The 21,529-nt window shown below is 31.1% G+C and overlaps 2 protein-coding genes across 2 annotated transcripts in view; one reads left to right on the forward strand and one right to left on the reverse strand.

The window, feature by feature from the left end:
• LOC123015319 (E3 ubiquitin-protein ligase MYCBP2) overlaps window positions 1–21,529 on the forward strand; it is a 69,675-nt gene that overhangs the window by 26,995 nt on the left and 21,151 nt on the right. The window contains 3 exon segments of the mRNA XM_044415008.1: window positions 20,190–20,412; window positions 20,459–20,644; window positions 20,694–21,077. Coding sequence (XP_044270943.1) covers window positions 20,190–20,412; window positions 20,459–20,644; window positions 20,694–21,077 — 793 coding nt within the window.
• On the reverse strand, window positions 2,417–16,399 carry LOC123015321. Its single transcript, XM_044415010.1, has 5 exons — window positions 16,069–16,399; window positions 6,657–6,908; window positions 6,392–6,562; window positions 3,984–4,276; window positions 2,417–3,935 (listed from the first exon to the last, which is right to left on the reverse strand). The coding sequence occupies exons 1-5, from the start codon at window positions 16,228–16,230 to the stop codon at window positions 2,693–2,695; spliced, it is 2,121 nt and encodes a 706-aa protein (XP_044270945.1). The 5' UTR covers window positions 16,231–16,399; the 3' UTR covers window positions 2,417–2,692.

Raw genomic sequence — 21,529 nt, forward strand, 5'->3', positions numbered from 1 at the left:
ATCGTGTTTTAAAAATAAGATTTTGTTTTGTTTTTGAGTTATGCGATTTTTTCTTCACCATGGCAACTTACTCGTATATAAAAAAGTTTCGATAAAAACTGATGAAAATGTAGATACTCGTAGTTGCAACTATTAGGTTTGTTTAGTAAAAAAGGGTTTTATAGTGGGTTGCCATTAGCAAAAATCGAAAAAGTTTATGGCTGAGAGACTTTTTTATAGCATTTTAGCGTTCATCAATTAGTTTTTTTCAAAAAATGAATAGTTTAAGCAAAAAACTTTGGTCCCATACTCTCTGTTCATCTTGTATGAATATTTTTTTTGGAAAAACCTATAGTTGTTACTATTTTTATTTTGTAAAAAAATTAGTAATGTTAATTTTTTTTACACAAACTTGTTTCAAACTTGTTTTATTGTTATTTAAAAAAACCTTTTAGGACGGCATCTTTCAGTTTCTGGAGTTTTTTTTAAATATTTTTGTAGTTTTCATATTTCTAATCTACAGGGAGGAAAAACATAAAAACAATTTCTATGCATGTACATTGCTCAAAACAATTAAATTATATTTTTATTGATAACATCGAGAAATATGCAAGTAAAATGACAAGAATTATAAGTCAGAGTTAATAAATTTATGCAATATACATATCTGTTAATTATCTTCAGCAATATACCTAGGTATGTCATAAATTCTTGAGTTTATAATAAACTAAAAACACAATTTAAATGTCTATTTTTGAAACGAGTTAACATTAGATAAATTTTATTGTTTCTATATTACTTTAATAATAAGGTAGCGCTGATCTGATTGGTGTGTCTATAGCAATTATGAATAATAAAATTTATCCAATTATAAATCGTTTCAGAAACCAAGGTTATGTATTGTTTTATATTTAATTCTATTTATTTACTGAATTTAATTAAATTATCTTCATTAGTTTTAGGTTTAAAATACTGAGTTTTATAAATTTCGGTGCATAGCGTAATTTCCGGAGATTCTGCTTCACTACTTCTTTGGATCTTCTTACGTGTAAAATAATTAGTATTGATTAATCAATAATTCATTATTAAGATGAACTTTTCAATATTGAAAAGCTGGTATAGGGATAGACTTCTCAAATTTATGTTGTTTTTTTTTCTTTTTGTTCTTCCTGAAAATGTCTACAGTTTAAATAAAAATCAAAAAAGTATATGTACATATACATATATTCTTGTGGAATCAATACTTGTTTATCTAAAGTATGGATAGATAAAGATAGTTTTTGTCTTTTTATAGATTAATGTGAATCAAAAATCTCAGCTTCACCACCAATATAATCATTTATGAACAATGAACAAACATATCTTCTATTTTTGTGAACAATTACAAAAATTGTGAATTTTTGTTGACAATGATTACAGAACATGTCTATTCGAAAAACTGCTATATCTCAACGAATCGCAATTTTCAAATTTTGTATAATATTTTAAAACTTGATCCACTAGAGCTCTTAGTTACCCTCGTGAATTATTCTATTAATGATTAAAAATGCCTTTTACCAGCAAACGTCAATAAAGTGACACTTTTGTGTCTAGATTAGTTTTACTTTCAAGCCTAGACATAGAAGTAGATTTTTTACTTCTATCGTGGAGACCAGTTTTTCAACGAATAAAGTTATACATGTTGTTCGGAGTAAAAGTAACTTTATGTGGTTCAGTTGAATTATTTATTTAACTTCCTACGTTCCGCAAAATAAACCTTCAGCTTCGCTACATAAAAGGCAGCACTTTTACTCCTAATAAATTGTCGACCATTATCACTTGTACAATACTTGTAGAATAAAATATTTTACAAAGAAATCTGATTAAAACATAAAAAAATAACTGTGATGGTAAGAATTTTAGTTTTTTCGGAAATGTTTTAACTCAATATTAATAGTATATTATGTCATTAGGTGTAAAAGTGACAGTATATGTGGCGAAGCTGAACGTTATATAAGCTGAGTCTCATAAACCCACTTTTATTCCGAATAACATATACTATTTTATCCGCAAACGTATTCAGATCGAGAGTAAAGAGCAACACAATAAGTATGATACTTTGCAAGTAATGAAATCACAACAATGCTTATAAATAATTTTTTAGTAAAATTTTCGAAAGTGTTTATTAATTTAACTAGTGCAATTGGTAGTACAATGTGCCTCTCCAGAAATTGCTAAAGCAGTGAAAGAGACAAGAAAGAAACAAATTGCAACATTGATAAATGTCAATAATGTCATGGTAAAAGTAAAAAACGCTTAGGCGCAAAAATAGAAATGTTACTCCATGGTTTAAAGGTAAAACTTTTACTTGTACATTTAGTCTTTTGTGACCTTTGCAGATAAAAAAAAATGATGTGATTACTAATTTAAATGTTTTGCAAAAAGTGAAACACCGAAAAATTTGTCATCAATATATTTCATAATATAAATTCCTTACACTTCTTTTCACATGGCAAAAAGAATATAAGTAACTTGATAAAAATGTTGCCGATAACATAAACTATACAACGCAAGTAATCGTTAATATAAAATACTATTTACGTAAAATCAAAATAAAATTACAAAATATACACGTAAACAACGACAATTGCGTTGCCACACACTAACTGTACATTATCACAGCTACATCTCAATTTCACGAGGCACTGATTGTCTGGAATATATCTCGAGATCACTACAACATTTTTGACGATCCTGGTTTATCCGGCAACGGCCTGAACGCCATATTACTTGAACCTCGCGACTTTAGCGAATCTTTATTCTCACTTTCGTCTTTGTTTTGGCGTAATTCTGAATAAAGGTGAACGGCAGCATCCGACGGTTCGGAGTATTCGCCGGCGAGGGCAGGTCGATCATCAGCATCAATGTCTTCAAATTGGGTGTTGAATTTCTCTTCCATCAATCGGAGAATACTGCGCGGACCGCTTTGTTGCTTGTTGGATTCGCTAGCTTGCAAGTTCCCCAACTCTTCGTATAAGTGGGCTTCGTCGTCTTGTTGGTTGTTGTTTTCGGAACCCATGTTGTGGATGTATTTTTGGTAGAGTTGCTCGATCATTTCTGAGGCTTCTTGATGGGTTAAAGGGTCGTCGAGTTTTTTCGACAAATCTTGGAGCAACTCCATAGTTAAATCCTCGGAAATATCAAGCTTGTCTCCTTCATCTACTGTTTCAATCGTATTTTCTTCATCATTACTGTGTTCATTGTTTTGGTTGTATTGGATTTTGCGGAAGTAACCTTTGCGTTTCAACCAGCGACTTCCTCTAATCAACATTATGGTAGAAGTGACAATGACGAGCAGAATAAGGATCGAAGTTGTGGTTATGATAACAGTCAACCAATTGGTTGGAGTTACTGAATCAAGATCGGTGAAAATCGCAATTGTGGTATTGACAATTTTCGTTTCTCCTTTATAAGGCTCACAGATAACCGTGTAGTTTGAGTTACAGACGAGTTGTGTGAAATTTTTCACATTAATAACCCCGACTTTCAACTCGAAACATTGCGATAAAAAATCGGTGATTCTACAGAACGTGTTGTTGGCAATTTTGTTAATTTTGCTCGTAATGTTGGCATTTATGAGTTCGACGATCCATTCGTCTAAAGTACAATGGCACGTTTGTTCGAAGAAATTGTCTTTAAATACAAAGACGTGGTCGTCTAAATCTGGCACGAAACTTAAGGCACTTGGAGAGAATTTGAAGATTTCGTTTCCGGTGAATGAGAATTCGATAACGTCCGGATTAACCGGAGCTTGGATCGAGTGCGAGTTTAACTTGAAGACGATGTTATGGTCGAATGAGATTTTGTTCCAGTTGTTGAAACTAAGACCTGAAGAATGGAGATTTCTGATGGCGTTGTCAGAGATGTCGACTTTAGCCACGGTGCTGTTGATGGCTCCGCTCTGAATTTCTGTTATACTACAAAAAAATTATTATTTGTGTGTTTACAAAAATTATGAAAATTACTTGGAATGTTGAACAGTTAGGTTCGTTATGGCGGACATGACAGCCCCTTCTCGGATTTGTTTAATTGTACATTTTTGGAGTTTGAAGTTGTAAATTAGGGTCCGACTTATGAATGAGTTGCTGTCGATGTAATCGATTGATGAATTGGAAAATGTGATTGAAGAAATTTGGTTCGCCGAGAATGCTTCCGTCTTTATTTCGTTGATGTGGGAATTACGAAATGTTACGTCAGCTAAACTCGAGAAAAAAGTCCGTGACGGTATTGTTGCTATTTTCACACTGTCAAAGAAAATCTGGAAGAAGAAACGTATGAGTAACAAGTTATTAATTTTTTTCTATTCTAATTTTTTGGTAATAATCGCTAATTCTGCGGAGATGGAATAGTTATTTACAAAGTGCATTAATAACATTTTTCCACAAGATGTCTAATTTCAAATGAATGAAGATATTATAAAAAAACTTCACAATTTTGTGGAAGTTTCTTCTGAAGTTTTTGTGAGAATTTTATTTATAAAATTAATCTAAACCATAAGACATTTCATATTTATTCCAATTTTTTTGATATTGAACAATCTTTTTTTGAATGGAGAACATTGTTGTATATTCTCTAGGTAATTTTGGTACGGTCAGTATGCTTTTGTAAAATAATTAGATATTAAAAGAATACAAAAAGCCTTACTAAGTATAAACAAAGAGCATTGAAAATTAAACATAAATGTTTATAATGTTTAAAATAATTTAATAAAAAAAAAGAAGCTAAAACGCAACAGTTTATTGAAAATACAAAACGTGTTAATTTTCATTCTTTTTCTCTTCATATGTAGTTTCTTTCTTTTCTTTTAACTGTCATTTTATTATTTGTTTACCTCAATGAGCTTGTGTTTTTTTAAAGCTTCTTTCGTATCTTTACCATTTCACACATTACAGAAAAAAATGTTGTCAAAAATAAATAAAAATGGATTTGGTAGTTTCGAAGAGCATTTATAAGACAAAAACAATGCTGAATACAAATAATCACCTTTAAAACTAATACATAAATGCCATAATTATAAAATAATTTGTTAAAAAAAATGATTGAAATGAAACTAAAACAAAAGTTTATTGAAAAATACAGGATGTCCCAAAAGCAAACAGCCACACGTCAACCAGTTATAGAAAATGTTATTCTGAAAATAAAAGTTTTTTTTTTTCTATTTTCGTTCGTTAAAGAGTTACAGCTTAGCAAAGAGTAACAATAAATTTTGTATAAGTTGGTCGTGATAAAACGATGACATTAAAAACGATGACATTTTAGTTCCAAGTCTCATTTAATTGATACTGTCAATGTGACAACATGAATCCGAAAACGATTCATTTATGGGATAAAAAAAATTAATTGGAAAAAAATTAAGAATTAACTAAAGACATAATAATTACAAAAATTGCTCAGAATGCCTTCCATTGCTTCAATTGAATTAGACTTGAAGCCAAGCAATTGCTTTATAGATGTCATTGTTTTTAATTTATCAGGACTTTTTTGTTGTTATGCTTTACTATGCTGTAACTCTTTAACGAATAAAGATAGAAGAAAAAATATTTAAACTTTTTTTCTCAGAATGACATTTTCGATCACTGGTTGACGTATTGCGGTGTGATTTTGGGCCACACTGTATAAAATCTATTTCGTTGATTTTTAGAATGTTTCATTTTTTCTTAGACACAATTATTTTCTTTCTTTGATTGTTTTTTATTTTGTTCCTGTTCTTTTATGTTATTGTATTATTGATTTATCTTAAAGAGTTTGCGTTTTTTAAGTTTCTCTTGTATTTTTATAATATCAGAGTTTTTTTCTTTGTTTCTTCAAAAAAAAGCAGAAAAAATGTAAAAAATAAGAGTTTTAGGAAAAAAACTATTTCATGGAGTTGTATTTTTTACAATATATTCTCTCAACAATGTGTGCTAATTTTATCTAAGCTTTCTTTTAGAATATTAATATATCTCGTGATGACATGATCAACTGGTATTCTTTGAATCAAAAAAACAACTGTATAATGAAAATCATTCTTTTCTACATAAAAATTTACAATATATAAATTTTTACGTTTTCAGTAAGTGAAAAAAGTTGTTACTGCAATCTTTAAAAAACAACAAATTAATGAAAATTGCGCTGTAACTGACAAACAAAAATGACAATAGCGTACAACGAATTGCATCATTTAATTTAATTTAATGCTTTGTTTTCTTATGTTATAGTTAACTCACAATCAGTTATTTTTTAATTGTGATAAAAAACATTGAATTTTGACATTTAACTCCTTAATGGTACCTACATTTTTTATAAAATATAACTGTGCTTCGAAACCAAATTAAACAGGATGAGAGAAGTAAGGTTTCGATTAACCCCCGCTTAACCCCAATGAGATACTTACAGTGGTGACGGGGCCATGCCGTCCAATACTGCCCTGATTTTTAAATTCAAAAGTCTCCGTAGCTAACACTAATTCCTCGATTTCTCTAAAAAGGGCACTTTTCAGTTTCCCAAACGCCGTCTTTTCCACATTTACTGAACCACATCGAACAATTTCAACTTCTATGGAACTCTGTAACATGCAAACGTTTCATTACTGTTATTAGCGACAGACAAAGAAATTATCATTAATTAAAATTTGTTTGTTTTGTCCATCATGTACCCACCTGCACATTGTCGAATGCACCAGTCTTTATGCTTAATTGATCACAGTTTTGGATTTGAATTATTAGACTAGGAGTAGTTACGTTACGAAACGATGTTTTTTCCATCACAACAGAACGAGTGCCTTCTATGTGAAGAAGGGCCAAACCCTCCATCCGGTCGAACGATTTTGGACCCAAGGCTATTTTTTCGCCGCCAGTGATGAACACATCGACGGTTTCGAGAGGTATTCGGTACAAATCCAGTCTCAGTTCCTGAAAAAAAAAGAAAAGAAAAAACATGAGAAAAATCGGTTTGCAAATACATACTGTGACCTAGATTGGGAGTTTCACAGGTTCGCAGTGTCGTAACAACCTAGTATGGTATTTTTATACAAAGATTTATCCAACGTAGAACACAAGCGACAAAATAGATTTAAAACTGTTGCAAAAATGCTTGTTTTCAAGTTCATTATTTTTAAAATATAATTTAGGTTTATTTACAAGTAAAAGCATTTTATTTTTTTGTAACAAGGGAACACTATACAGGGTGTTCCGTTTTTATTGTTACAAATTTAAACAGGTGATAGAATATTCAATTTTAAGACAAAAGTTTTCTATGAACATGTATCAAAAAATGTTACGTAAGCGAGCTACACCCCCTGAAAGAGATGCGTTTTTTAATGGGGTTTTCCACTATTGCAGAATAGAGAAAATTACAAAAGTTGGTACAGCTGATAACACCTGAACGAATTCAAAGATCAGTTGTCAAAATTTTTAATCACGGTTGTCTTAAACGGTGAAACAAATTTAATTTTTAATTTTTATCCTTTTTATAGTCTGCAACACATATTGTAAACTGATTTTATTCAAAAACGGTAAGTTGTATCTAAAAACCGCAAGAGACCTATTTTTTGTGAAAAACTATGAAATTTATAATTGTGTGGCTGAAAGTGGCAAGAACCAACAGCCAAAATAGTTAGGGTACTTTTACCCTAAGCCCCCCCAGTTTAAGACCCCCCTGAGTAAAAATTTCGACATTTTATCTTTGAATTCGTTTGGGTGTATAAAGGTTATCAGTTGTACCAAAATTTGTAGTTTTATCCACAATGGTTGCTGAAATCTTGGAAAAAATTCACTAAAAAATGTACCCCTTCCAGGGGATGTAGCTCTCTTATTTAACATTTTTCGATACATGTTTATAGGAAACTTTTATCTTAAAATTGAATCACCTGTTTAAATTTGTAACAATAAAAACAGAACACCCTGTATATTTTTTTCAAAAAATTCATAAATAGAAGGAAATTTGTAACAAAATTACCTACTAACTGCTTTTAAAGGTCTTTCAATCTGTTTTAATGTATGGTTACGCCACTGGTTTCGTGAATATTCCGCGATTTTATCTTTGTGGGTTATTTACCCATTGCGTAAGTCCAGTGGGTGACCTTTGACATTTTAATTATGAGACTAATGATGAGATTAGTGGTTGATGTTCTTTTGCACCTGTTTTGAAAAAGTGAAATATTTCGCTCGTCGTATGTTTGACATTGAAGGGTTAATTAAGAGAACGTATCCATTAAAGTTTTATGCACGACCGCTTCGTAAATAGTTAGAGCAATAGAAGTTTGATTGTTGGAAGAAAATAAATCGATTGCGAAAGACGATATTTGCGAGGAGGCGCACCTACGTACAAACAATAGGTGCAGTAGCACCTTTGTATAAAATTTGGGTGACTTCCTGTCGGTTTTTAACCGGAAATCTCCCCGGTTTATTTAATAAACCCACCCCCATGTAAGGCACACGCAACAAAACTAATCCATTAAAAGTCGTTGTTTTTCACAACATCCCTTAGATGCGGGTGTTGAAGGGTGCGCTAATGTCGATTAATCCGAGACTTTTCACCCGTTTCCGGTATAGGTTGAAGGTTAACGAACCGCGGTAAATTTAGGCGTTATTGAGTGGAGAGGTACAATTTCTCGTCGTGAGCCTTTATTGTTTTTAATTGATTGTGTGAAAGGTCAATAAGGCCGCAGACCCGAGCCGCCTAATGGCTGGAATTTTAAGAAATCACACTACCAACTGTAGGGAATAATTCACGACTGAGTTGAGCTATTTATAAAGAGGTTTGTGTAAATATAGAGAGTGAAAATCGCAACGTTGCTAGTTCATCAGGTGACTAAATAAATGATGACTCAAGTAACCAAATGACATTCGGGATGCAGAAAAGTCGGCTTTGTTACACTCAATGTATTTTTAGGAGGGAGAAATGTGTGGCCAATTATTGTAACTCGACACATACCGACATTAACATTGCGCGGATATTTTTCGACCGCGAAATACCAAAACTTGAACTATTTTCCAAAAAAAATCTTTCTAAACCGTTTATTATCAATCTTAAATAATCAGACAGATTCTTCGTCGCTCAAAGTACAGAGTGTGACTAGTGAGCTACTATTAAAGTGCTAGGTAAATAATAGTGATTTGCAAAGTAAAATATTGTACCTAGGTAAAATAACCTAAATGCTAGATAGTACAGTCCTATGTATTAAAACAAGATTTGCTAAGTGTAAAGAAAGTGGAACCAATTTTTATCTTTTAATGCATCTTCTGGGTCAAACCAACGAAAAACACTCATAACCGATTTTTTACTTGAAATCACTCGTTGAACAAGTGTAAATATGTATGGCCCCTGCGCAGGAATATTATTTATTATTGTATTACTGAAAAAAAAAATATTTGACGTTTAAGTACAGTACTGTGTATTTAGTTTGTCCACCTTTTTTTTTTCGTCTTCTTTTGTAACCGATTTATTATTTTCATCTAGCGTTTAGTACTTTGACTTAGCAAATGTAATTTAATAACTTAGCGTTTCATTTGTTTCCGTTGAAAACAGAGATGTTTAATATTACAAATTTTTGAACAATGAATACTAAACACCAAATACTAAAGACAATCAATGAAAAGTTTATGTAGACTAATCTAAAATGTGCAAATTAAACTGTAGATTCAGTAATTGTGTTTTTCTAAAATATTAAAGAACTTCATTTATTTAATTAAAGTCGTTTATTTGTTGTTTTCAGACATTTTATGTACTGTGTTTTTTCTTGATATTTATTTTCTTTATACATATTATTAATTTTGTAATTTGTTAACGAATAATAAATATACATAATTCAGAGATTGTCATTTGAAAACATACTTTAAAACTAAAAAAGTGCCACAGAAAAAATGTATTGAACGTAATTACACAACACTAAACCTTTTATTAATATCTACATGTGCTTCGCCAATTAAGTTAAGCATCATCAGAACAATAGTAAATGTAAAAATTACCCAAAACTTAAATTTATACCTATTATCCTAAATTTAGATCAAAGTTTGGTGTTTTTATGTTGAAAATTCAATTCAATTCAGGTTTCAAAATATCCCTTCAGGAAACCTTTACATTTTACAAGGATTTCATGTACGTTTTTCTTATTATTCTTAAGATTTTATTTATTTATTAATATTCTCGATGCCAGTTTTAACATCACGTACTAATAAAACACAAAATTAAATTACCTTCTCCAATTAATAAAGAACTAATATTAAAGTTGCATTTTTAAAGAGTTATATCTACCTAAGGAAAAAGTAGCTAAGTTAGTAACTTACAACATTTTTGTTTGTAATTTTGAGATTAATTTGATGGTTCAAAAAACTACCCGAGTACGGTCCTTTTGAATCACACTGTAGAATATACATATTGTGTATTCGTTTTATTTTTATAAGGCTCGTCTTCTTAGCTGAATTATTCTGTACAGGTGTTCGTTTTTATTGTTACAAATTTAAACAGGAGATAGAATATTCAATTTTAAGCCAAAAGTTTCCTATAAACATGTATCGAAAAATGATACGCAAGGGAGCTACACCCCCTCAAAGGGGTGCGTCTTTTAATAAGTTTTTTCCAATATTTCCAAAATCATTTTAGATAAAACGCTTCGCAAGAGAGCTACACCCCCTAAAAAGGGTGCATCTTTTGATAGGTTTTTTCCAATATTTCCGAAACCATTTTAGAAAAAAAAATTCAAATTTGCTACAATTGATAACCTTTATACACCTAAACGAATTCAAAGATAAAATGTTGAAATTGGGTTTAGGGTAAAAAATACTCTAACTATTTTGGCAGTAGTTTCCAGCCACAATCAGTAACAAAATTCTAAATTTCATAGTTTTTCATAAAAAAGATCTTTTGCGTTTTTCCGATACAACTTTTTTCAGTAAAATCAGTTATGTTACAGACCAAAAAATAAAAATTAAAAATAAAATTCGTTTTACCCTTTAGGACGCCCCTGATTAAAAATTTCGACATTTCATCTTGGAATTCGTTTAGGTGTATCTACGAGTATTAAAGGTTATCAGCTGTACCTACCAAATTTTGTAATTTTATCTATTTTGGAAAATTGGAAAAAACTCTTTAAAAACGCACCCCTTTTAGGGAGTGTAGCTTCGATTTTTTGACACATGTTTATAGGACACTTGTCTTAAAATTGAATATTCTATCATCTGTCTACATTTGTAACAATAAAAACGGAACACCTGTATAACAATGTATAGTTGGACAAGCTGAGAAATAAAATGATATGGACATCTTTATTTCGAATAAGAGGAACCAAAAATATAAAAAGTATGACAAAAAAGCCTGCTTTCTAAAAAATAATCAAGTTTTGGAAATATTTACTTAGTTTTCTATATGTATTGAAGATAGATTTAGTAATGTGAAAAAAAAAATGTAAGACGTCACACATGTTTAAATCTTAAACAAATTATAATAAGCTGACATAAAATGCGGTTGATTTAAGTAATTACATATTCTTATTACAACTTGTGCTAATTATAAAACCCTGTTTTCTCATTACAATGTGCCTTTATTATCATAAAACAAATATTTTTAATGAAAGTTTGTCGATCATTATCGAAAATATACAGCTAACATCTGCCACTGATTAATTAAAGACTAAAGACTCCGAGATAACTCGGAAATAAACACAAATGCATCATCATTTTCGTGCAGATATTCAAATCCGTTCTCCATTATCATTGCAACAAACTCAATCAAGAATGACACTACGACCTCATAACTTCCTCACACAAATTATCATGCATAGAATGAAAGATGTACAGTTGTCTACAGGCTGCACTCTTTCACATTTCCGCTTTACGTTTTAATGATTGATATATTAATAAGTCGTCGATTAATTAGTCGATACGAGAGGAGATGCAGCAGATGCCTGATAATTACTTCGATATCGCAATAAATCAACAGTTCTTCGCCTTGAACTTTCACAAAATTCTAACCAATTTACTTTTCCAAACTGTTCAACGTCATCTCGACAATTCTTCAATAAAAAACCGGGAGCTTCACCATGTGCCAGACAAACTATTTTCTCCCGGAATGTCGCATCTCGATCTTCCTTGGCACTTTATTACATACGTTGTTTGCTCCCGCTTTTGATGTCTTTATGGATAAATTTTATATGGCACGATTGACGTATCCGTTGTTGCTTCACCTGTGCTATTTATTATATAAAAAAATAACAAATCAATTTATAAACAATACTTCCAGATGCTTGTGGCGAAATGTTCGAAAAAATGTTTACGCATAGGTACGATTTTAGACTTCCTGTTACGTGTGAAAAAATGTATTTTATTTCTGGCAGCTACATTATGATTTGAACTGGTCGTTTTGTACAGATAATTCTTTCGTTTTGTTGCTTTGATGACACCGAAGTGTTTTAATGAATGATTCCAATTTGGGGGCCATGTGAGCGGCTTTGAATTCTTCAATGAGGAAATTAATTGTCATTCTCTTCAGCTGCTAGCGAACTATCGGTATTTAATTGAGACAAAAGATAAGAAAAATAAATTTATCATTTATTGTAGGTGAATCTGAGGTCAAATCAATAAAAATGAATGATTCATGAACGTTTCAATAAGCATCTGTCTCCACACAGGTTGCTCTAATAATACATTACATTAGTTTTTGATTCATTTTAATATAAAAATCCTTTCACTGATTAATTAATTATAAAGTTAGACGACAAAAACTTAATTCCAATTTAATACAAGGACTACAACTTCCACATATCAACAAATAAAAGTTTTAATTGAGTCGTGTTCATTGATTTTATAATCATTAGAAAAGAAAAAATCACCTCGTCATTGTGAAAATTACTTATTTAGAAAATAAATACATATTTGAACCATCTTTGTAGACACTGAGATAATAATAAAATCAAGGTTATCTTCTTTCAACAAATACAAATTATCCATCGACATTATTCTGTTCTTCGTAAAATCTTTTCGTCTTCGAAATACCAGAATTATTCATCAAGCATAAATACGATGAGTAAAAATTTAAACGAATAGAAATATTTTTTTTATCAGAAATTCTTCAAATTGATGACTAAAAACCGGGTCATATCCGCAAAAGTGTCACAAAGCAAACAAATCTGTGCTATACCAAAATTAATCAAGACCTTGGACTGGTAAAAAGAATGTTACTAAAGCACCAATTGATCTAGTTACGTAAGTACGTGTCAGGATAATTGTTCAGGCAATTTTGTCTTCAGGATTATTTCATGAATCCTGAAACGCCAATATCCGGACTAAGGGTGTCGTTATCCTTTCAAGGTATATTTCCTGTGACATTTTCGCAAAGTTCACTATCTAGCACTGACTAATTTTATTTGAATTTTTAACCATTCCTTGGTAATAATTATGAAATTTCATTGTTAACATTTCCAGAATATTTCAGAGTATCTAATCAAAGAAATTTGATTCCATTACATGGCCTTATCAACACAGCTAACTGTTGTTATTTCATTGTTAAATTGTGAATAAATGTTTGACAAAGTGTGCTTCTTGACCCGAGCCCAAAAATAGTCTATTTTTAACCCGGTCTCAATCGAAATAAATAAAAAATTAAATTCCTTGACAACATATAATAAGAAGTGTCTAAAATATGGCCGGTCAGTGACAGTAACTGTACACCTTATGACAATGCAACACCCCAAAACGGTGCAATTAAATTAACTGACCCTTGACAATTGACCAATTTGTCGGCCGTTGGCAACAACATCACTTCGTTTTCTTCGATTATTTTATCTGAGTCAGCTACCATGTCCATAAAGACACACAACCATGACAAACAAGGTAAATCGAACGAGTCCGAGCAACTTCGAAAGCTTTTAGGTTGTCGTTTTCTTCAAAAAAAAAAAGCCGAAGAAGAAAACAGGTTGTGGTGTTGAGACCTCAACCACGATCACGTGTATACTTCACAGGGAGTCACCGAGATGAATGCGTCGATTAAAATGCAGGAAGCACTTAATTATCCTGTCCGTACATGGCATACATTCAAAAATGGTAGATTTGGGAAAAAAAATACAAATTTGAGGAGTGGATGCGAGATTTGAAGACTCAAGATTCTCCAAAAAATGAAAGAAAAATACTGAAGTGAACCTTGATCCAAGCCTCAAACGCTTTTTACACAAATCGTTTTTTTTGTTTTTCTTGGCTAATGCTGATTTGTGAGCGAATAAAGTAAAATCGTTTTCCTAAGACCTAATAAAAATTTTATTACTTTTAAGTTAAATGCGGTATTGTTAAGAGTAAACCAGAGGGTAAAGAAATCATATTAGTGAAACCCACCCGGACCCTAAAACAGGTCAATTTTTAACAGGGCCGGATTACTTACTTTCTTTTTGTCTAAAATACTTGAAATGTTTTAATAATTTTTGATGTAGTTGTTATTAAAGCCAAGTATTTTAAGAAATTTAAAAATGCCAGGTGGTTATTAACAAGCTATTATTAAATAAAGCTGATTTTTTTAATAATAGCTTAGTAAAACTCTACCACTACTTTAGTTTTTGAATACGGCCCTGTTTTATTCTAGTGGGTGCAGCAACACTTGCAAAGGAACGTGCCATTTATGGAGGGTTACAAATTCAAGCCATTGTGTGGTTAATCCCTTATAATGTGTCATAAAATTTTTAGTAGGTCTTAGGAAAACGATTTTACTATACTCCTATTACACAAAAACAAATCGTCAAAACGCGGCGTACTTTTGTTGCACTTTTCACCGAGGTTTACAATTAATTTATTCGGTAAAGTAACCTTAAACACTTCTTGACATGCTATTAGTCATTTTTTCCTGATAATTTAGTCATTCTTCCTTTGTATCTAGTCTGAAATCATTAAAAATTGTACAATCATGTGTGTTTATTGTTACCTAGCCACTGCATCTGGTTCTATATGAATGTGAAACGACTTTTACACTGTCTTTTGTTGAAACCTTTTATAGTTTTTACTGAATCCTTGGTGTCTTATCTATTCCTTTATTGTAACAGTTTGAAGGTTATTTGCTAGGTGCAATCGTGAAAATATTGATTGTTGTGTACATTAGATAAGCACAAAAACAAATCTCGTCTTTCCATGTTTAATCAAAACTAATTATGATAAACTGCCCCATAAACAGTATGATTCTCCCAGAAACGGATATTTTTGCTTTGTAATCTGTTTAAGAATTACTCATTTGATTAATTTCTAAGAAATGTCACGTAGAATTTATTACATTATGGACAAAATTTAATTACAATGTAAAACAATTGCATGATATGCTATTTGTAGGTCTATTTGTTTTTTTTTTATCGTAAAATCAACATGGATATTTTTGCCAAAATCGTTCGTCTTGTGAGGTCAATGATCATTGTTTATAGGGAAACGCTTGTGTAATAATTCCTCAGGATCGGATGTTTCAAATAGCTCAGGTTTAAGTGCGGATTTTTGCGGTAATTGTGGCTACTTATAATCACAAAGGAGGGGTTTTCAAATGTCTATTTTTGCACACGATAATTAAAGTTGTACTTTCTCTTTCTGTTCGATAAAAGTCCAATAAGTAGGTAAATTAGTCGATCGTTATGTACTTTACTTTCTCGTTAATGCCAATTGTATTAGTTTTGATTCAAAAATAGATTGTTGCAAGTCTTTGATTTTACTTTCTTCAAGTGTGACTCAGCCGACTTTTAACTCTTCCAACAAACTGGCACATGGTTGAGGTTCCAGTATTAATAACAAGGGAAAAGAACCAAAACAAATAGCGATATACATCGCGTCCGGCTCTTGTCTAGTTTCTAGCATTATTATACAAATAGTGACTTTTTTCGGGTTTTTTAATGAATTTAAATAAATCGGAAATGTTCCACTTGAATGAATTACAACGTATGACACGAGTTCGTTTCTCAATCACGTCTTCGGAACGATAAACTCTTATCAAATAAATTTCCGGTGGAGCGGTGGCTCCTAATAACCATAAATTATTCAAATTAAAACTTGAAAAAGAAGGGGGTGGGAAAAAGATTAGTCGTGCTTCATTGTTAGTATTTTCATTTCTTCTACTTGCCTGAACTCCGCTCAGAGAGCAATTAACACTCTTCCACTTGGCCACCTTTACGGTGCAATTGCAACCCTTCAAGTCACATATCGTGTCTCCTCTCCCGAGCTTTATCCCAAAAAAATACACCCATAGAAGCACAAAGAAGGACCGCCACAATCGGACACCCATTTCGTACACTCATTCTCGCACTGGTTCATCGGTTACGTTTCGCACAAACACTGCAAACGACATGATTCGACCTGCATGAGACCGCTTTGGTGCTCTTTTTTTTTCGATAGGAATATGGAAACGATGTCAGTGTTAGGACTGTTCTGAGCGACTGGCGCTTTTGAATAGGTTTGCTCTTGGCTGGTGTATCATGTGGTGTCTTTGTTTGGGTCGCGGTTGTCCTTGTCGGGATTGTGGACGATGACGTGGGGAGGGTTTTCGTGGGAGTGGAGTGTTTATCTGGTTGGATTACTAATGAAGGAGGATTCGGTGATGGGTTGTTGGGTCGTGGTCAAGCCATAAAAAATATGGGCGAAGATTAGAGTTGTATGACCTTGCGAAACTGATTCTTTCCACTTGGTGGTTTTAAGTATTTCAAAAAAATTAAAATTTTAGAAATTTTGTGCTAATTTATTCGTTATCTTTTACCGTTACTTCAAACAGCTACTGCAATTTATAATGTAAATGTTACTTTAATGTCATATCAACTTTCAAGTGCTAACAACTTGTTCTCGGTTTGCTAATGGCGTATTCCGATTGCAAACCGTAAAGAATTTTATTTATTTATTGAAATATTAGTTTTATATTTTAAGCAAACATTTATGAGCTACATAATAGGAAATTAATGTTTAAAAAGTAGAAAAACCCTGTCATCGTAAATCTTATTAATTATTTTAAATAAAAATACAGGGTGTAGCGAAAAGATGGTGACAAGGGGTAACCTGACATTTCAAAATAACGCGATTTAACGCAACTTACCTCTAAACTAATTTGCACCGTTTAAGAGGACACTAAGACCTAAAAATATTTTAATACAATTTTAGAAACAATATTAATAAATGCCCAACGTCCAAAATTTTAACACATTTACTTAAATTATTTTTTTACTGTAAAACCAAGGCCGATACAAAAATTTTATTAAATACAAAAATTGTTTAAAAAATAGAATTACGCTACTCGGATTACGTGTAACAAAAATATGGCTTAAAATGTGTCAAGTTGTTAATAGTAAGTACTTTACAATAAAAATAAAACAAAAGAATTAGCACCAAAACATGTGGTTTTGATATCAAATTGCCTGTACCAAACTTAATAAAAATCGATTAACCCATTAAAAAGTTATTAAAGAAAAACGAAAATAATTTGCCCTCTAATAACTTTTAAACGGTGCAACTTGGTATAGAGGGTAAGTGGGGTTTATTTTGACCTGGGGTTGTCTCCATCTTTTTGTTACACCTTGTATAAACAATCTGTTACTTAAAACGGTTTATTTGTTAATTTATGTAAGTTTTCATTTTGACAAAAAAATACACAAAACTCAAATACAAAATAAAATTTAATTCTCAAAACGCTAACTAAATTTTTATTACATTTTAATTTTTGTTAATTATTATTTTCTGAAAGCAGATGATTTAAAAAAAAAATTGGTTTTATACTTTTTATCCACCTGTATATGCTATGTATATGTTAACTCTGTTAACTCAAAATTAATCCATTACTAGAATTTCTTTTAGTCATTAAAAAAATTATTAATAAAAGAAGCAAAACAACAAAGTAAAATGAATGCCTAATAAGTATACCTATAGCAAAACTAGTTTTATAAACCAGATTCTATAGTACGAATTCCAATTTTGACGACTTTATTTTTATTATTTTTTCTTTTTCTCATTTTGGTTTATTAAAGTACACGTAGCTACTCGCTTGGAAACTAATGACAATGACATCACTGCGACTGACATGGAAGAAAATTTATATTCTTCTTTAAGTATAGACTTAAACTTTATTTTTACACAAACATTAAAATTAATGAATTTATTTTTTTTAAATTCAGTGGAGCAAAGGATAATTCTTAATTACTAAATAAAAAAGCTAACAATGTGATTAAAATTAGTATAACTTAATGTTTCAATATTTTTTTCCTTGTATGTTCGCAATGTATAATTAACTCATTAACTCATTATTATTATGTAAAACTATAATCAGTAGACAAACAATTTTGCTGACAATTTGTTTATTATCTCTGGAGCAAATCTCTGCTACTTTTGTGAGTATTCGCAAATAAACATTTTAAACAGCTGTTGGTGCAACCTCCAGAAATGCCAGATTTTGTGTAACGAGTGGATTTTTTCTATTCGATAAGACCACAAAATACCATTTAATAATTTAAATAACATTTAAGTTTAAACTAGATTTATTCTAATTTAATTAAAAATTAACAATTTTGTAAGGTCACACTAACTGTACCAAAACTTGTAGATGAGTATTAGCAGCGAAATTTCATAGAACAACATTTAAGAAGGAGATAATTTGGCACACTGAAATAAAAAATAAATTAAACACATCGTCGTTGATTCTGCGAGATCTGCTATTTGTCCTGAAAGCCAATTTTTGCCCCTATATGATAGTAATTTCTAATTTGTTTTGAGAAGTCTTTAATTATGCAAAAAAACAAGTTAATTATTAATAACACGTGCAGAATTGTTTTCTTTTTACTTTCTGACAAATTGCAATTAGTGCATTATTATAGCAGATATTGCAGAATCAATAACGATGCAAATGTTTTATTAGAAACTAAAAAATTGTTCAAATTGAATTTCGAATTATTTTTTATAACTAAGAAACAAATCAGTAGCTTCCGGTTTAAAAACACAAAGATACGAATAAAAACGAAAAAGAATTTCTATGAACTAAATGATAAATTTTCATTTTTCAAGAAAAAATCGACTTTTATGGTCCTGACCTGAGCTAGCACCTATATGGTACAGTTGCTTTATTTTGACCGAAAATTGGAATTTAAGCAATTATTTTGTTAACATACATTGATTTAGAATGATTTCTGGGTTAAAATTGAGCAAAATTGTATTGAAAATAGCTCAAATTTTGACAGTAAATTGAAATCTAAGCATTTATTTTGTTGAAATACATTGATTTCTGGCCTAAATTGAGCCAAATCGATTGGAAATGGCGCACAAATCGCTTTATTTTGGCAGAAAACTGAAATCTAAATATTTATTTTGTTGAAAATTTCAATAAATTTAGGTTGATTTCTGGTTTAAAATCGATCCAAATCGATTGGAAATAGCACACATTGCTTTATTTTGACCGAAAATTGGAATTTAAGCAATTATTTTGGTAAAATACATTGATTTAGAATTATTTTTGAGTTAAAATAGATCAAAATTGAATTGGAAATAGCTCAAATCGCTTTACTTTTGGCAGAAAACTGTTATTTAATCATTGATTTTAATGAAAAAAACATACATTGATTTATAACGATTTCTGATTTAAGTTTAAAGATTGGAAATAGCACAAATTGATTTATGTCATTTAAATACAATGAAATTTTAATTTGAAATTAATTTAACATTTCACTCTCACGGATTGTCACATTTTTTCACATATTCGAATCAGTTATAAATAAATTACTGTTAACTGTTTAACATAGTTTAGAAGTAGTTTCAGTAACTCTCGATATGAAACTAATCACTAACCTTCATTTTCTAGTCTAAGTAGAAATTATAGTCTATATTTATAATTTGCAATTATCGTAATAAACATTATTCTATCATTTCAAAATGAATAAAATGTAAATCAAGAAAAAAATGTGTAGCTATCGGTTATAAAAGATACATTAAAATATCGTTAACACACTTTAATTCAAACAAATTAAGTCAGAGTTAGTTGTATTATATTACTTATTTTTTTGATTGAACCAACGAGGTAAAACAAATCACTGCAATAAAATTTTTAAGATTATTACAATAATTAGTTTCGCTATTCATCCTTCTTTATCCTTGACCCGATTCAAAGTGATTTAATCTAATTTAAACTAAGGCTGAAATAGAACCCTCTCATCCAAGTAAATATTTTCAAACTTCGCCATATTTTTATTTGTGTTTTCACTCAAAATCGAATTTTAGCATCCACTCAAATGAGAGACTCTTCCTGCGAGACTTCGTGAGTTGTGTGGCCGGTTCCAGTGGCGGCCGTTTAGCCCAATGGCTTCAGCCTGGCAGTAGAGTAGATCCATCAAAATGTCAAGTTTTGTATTCCCGAGAAGAGTTACGATGCGGATGGCCAGCAATCATCACAGTTGTTACGCGAGACCAATACTCTGATTTAGTTAACGTTCCAAATATGAAAGTAAGTGTGAAAAAATCCAAACACAATGTAAAAATTCAATTTGAAGGTGGAAGTAAAAGCGATTCCTATTGATAAGAAAGAATTAGGCGAATGCGATTCTGGGAGAAAAATCCCTCGAGTCATGCAACCCGACCCTTTGACTTTCGGGGGTTTAGTACCGCCCCCCTTACACCATCCTTACGAGCCCACCATCAGGGATAAAATGTGTTTCCATTCGATTAGTGTCATGAAGGTTGATTTTTCCACTCTTAATATTTTTTTCTTCAATAAATATTTTGTAGTCGTATCAGAATTACTCGTTCGAAGAATTGCGATACGCCTGTCCTCCTGTTAAAAGATCCAGCGAGAATATGTTAGTGAGACATAACAGTGATGGGACCTATAGTGCTACTTGGACACCCGCATCCGTCGGTTTTTACTCGATTGTTGTCTATATCGACGGTTATGACATGGAGGAAGCTTTCAAAGTTGAAGTTAAGGAACCACCGCAAGGAATGACACCGCCGAGTCAAATTACGGCGAAAAAATCGATTTATCAGCCGAGTAAATTGAGGAAATTTGTGGCTCAGAATTCGGCAGGATTGAGGATTAGGGCGCATCCGTCGTTGCAGAGCGAACAGATTGGGATTGTGCATGTTAATGGCACGATTGCCTTCATTGATGAGGTTTGTATTAATGTGTAATCTAAAGGAAAAATGTGCAATTTTACATAAAATTGTAAATCTTAAAAAATCTACAAATTCTGTTAATTGGATTTACAAGAAATTTTATTTAAATGTAAACTGATAGATTGAAAATATTAATGATGTAAAATTGCGTGTTAAGTAATAAATTATTATTGCCGTCGTGTTTAAATACCAGGTGAATAAAGAGTATGGAACCAAGCGTTTTTTTCGTAAACTAAGCACTTTACGAAAAAAATTATTAGTGTAGCGTAAAGTACAATTAAAATGTGACCATTTATCAAGAATAACATTTTTCGAAATTTCTTTTAGTTTTCGAGTTCTGGAAATTTTTATTTTTTTTAAATGGCAACCCACCATGGTAATTTTTTTTATTAAAGATTATGATCTAAAAATGACCTCTAATTAAATAAAAATGTTTTTTAACCAGTATT

Source organism: Tribolium madens, unplaced genomic scaffold, assembly GCF_015345945.1.
Source record: "Tribolium madens isolate multiple individuals breed KSU strain unplaced genomic scaffold, Tmad_KSU_1.1 Scaffold_97;HRSCAF=244;Tcas5.2_LG3a, whole genome shotgun sequence".
Classification (NCBI taxonomy): domain Eukaryota; kingdom Metazoa; phylum Arthropoda; class Insecta; order Coleoptera; family Tenebrionidae; genus Tribolium; species Tribolium madens.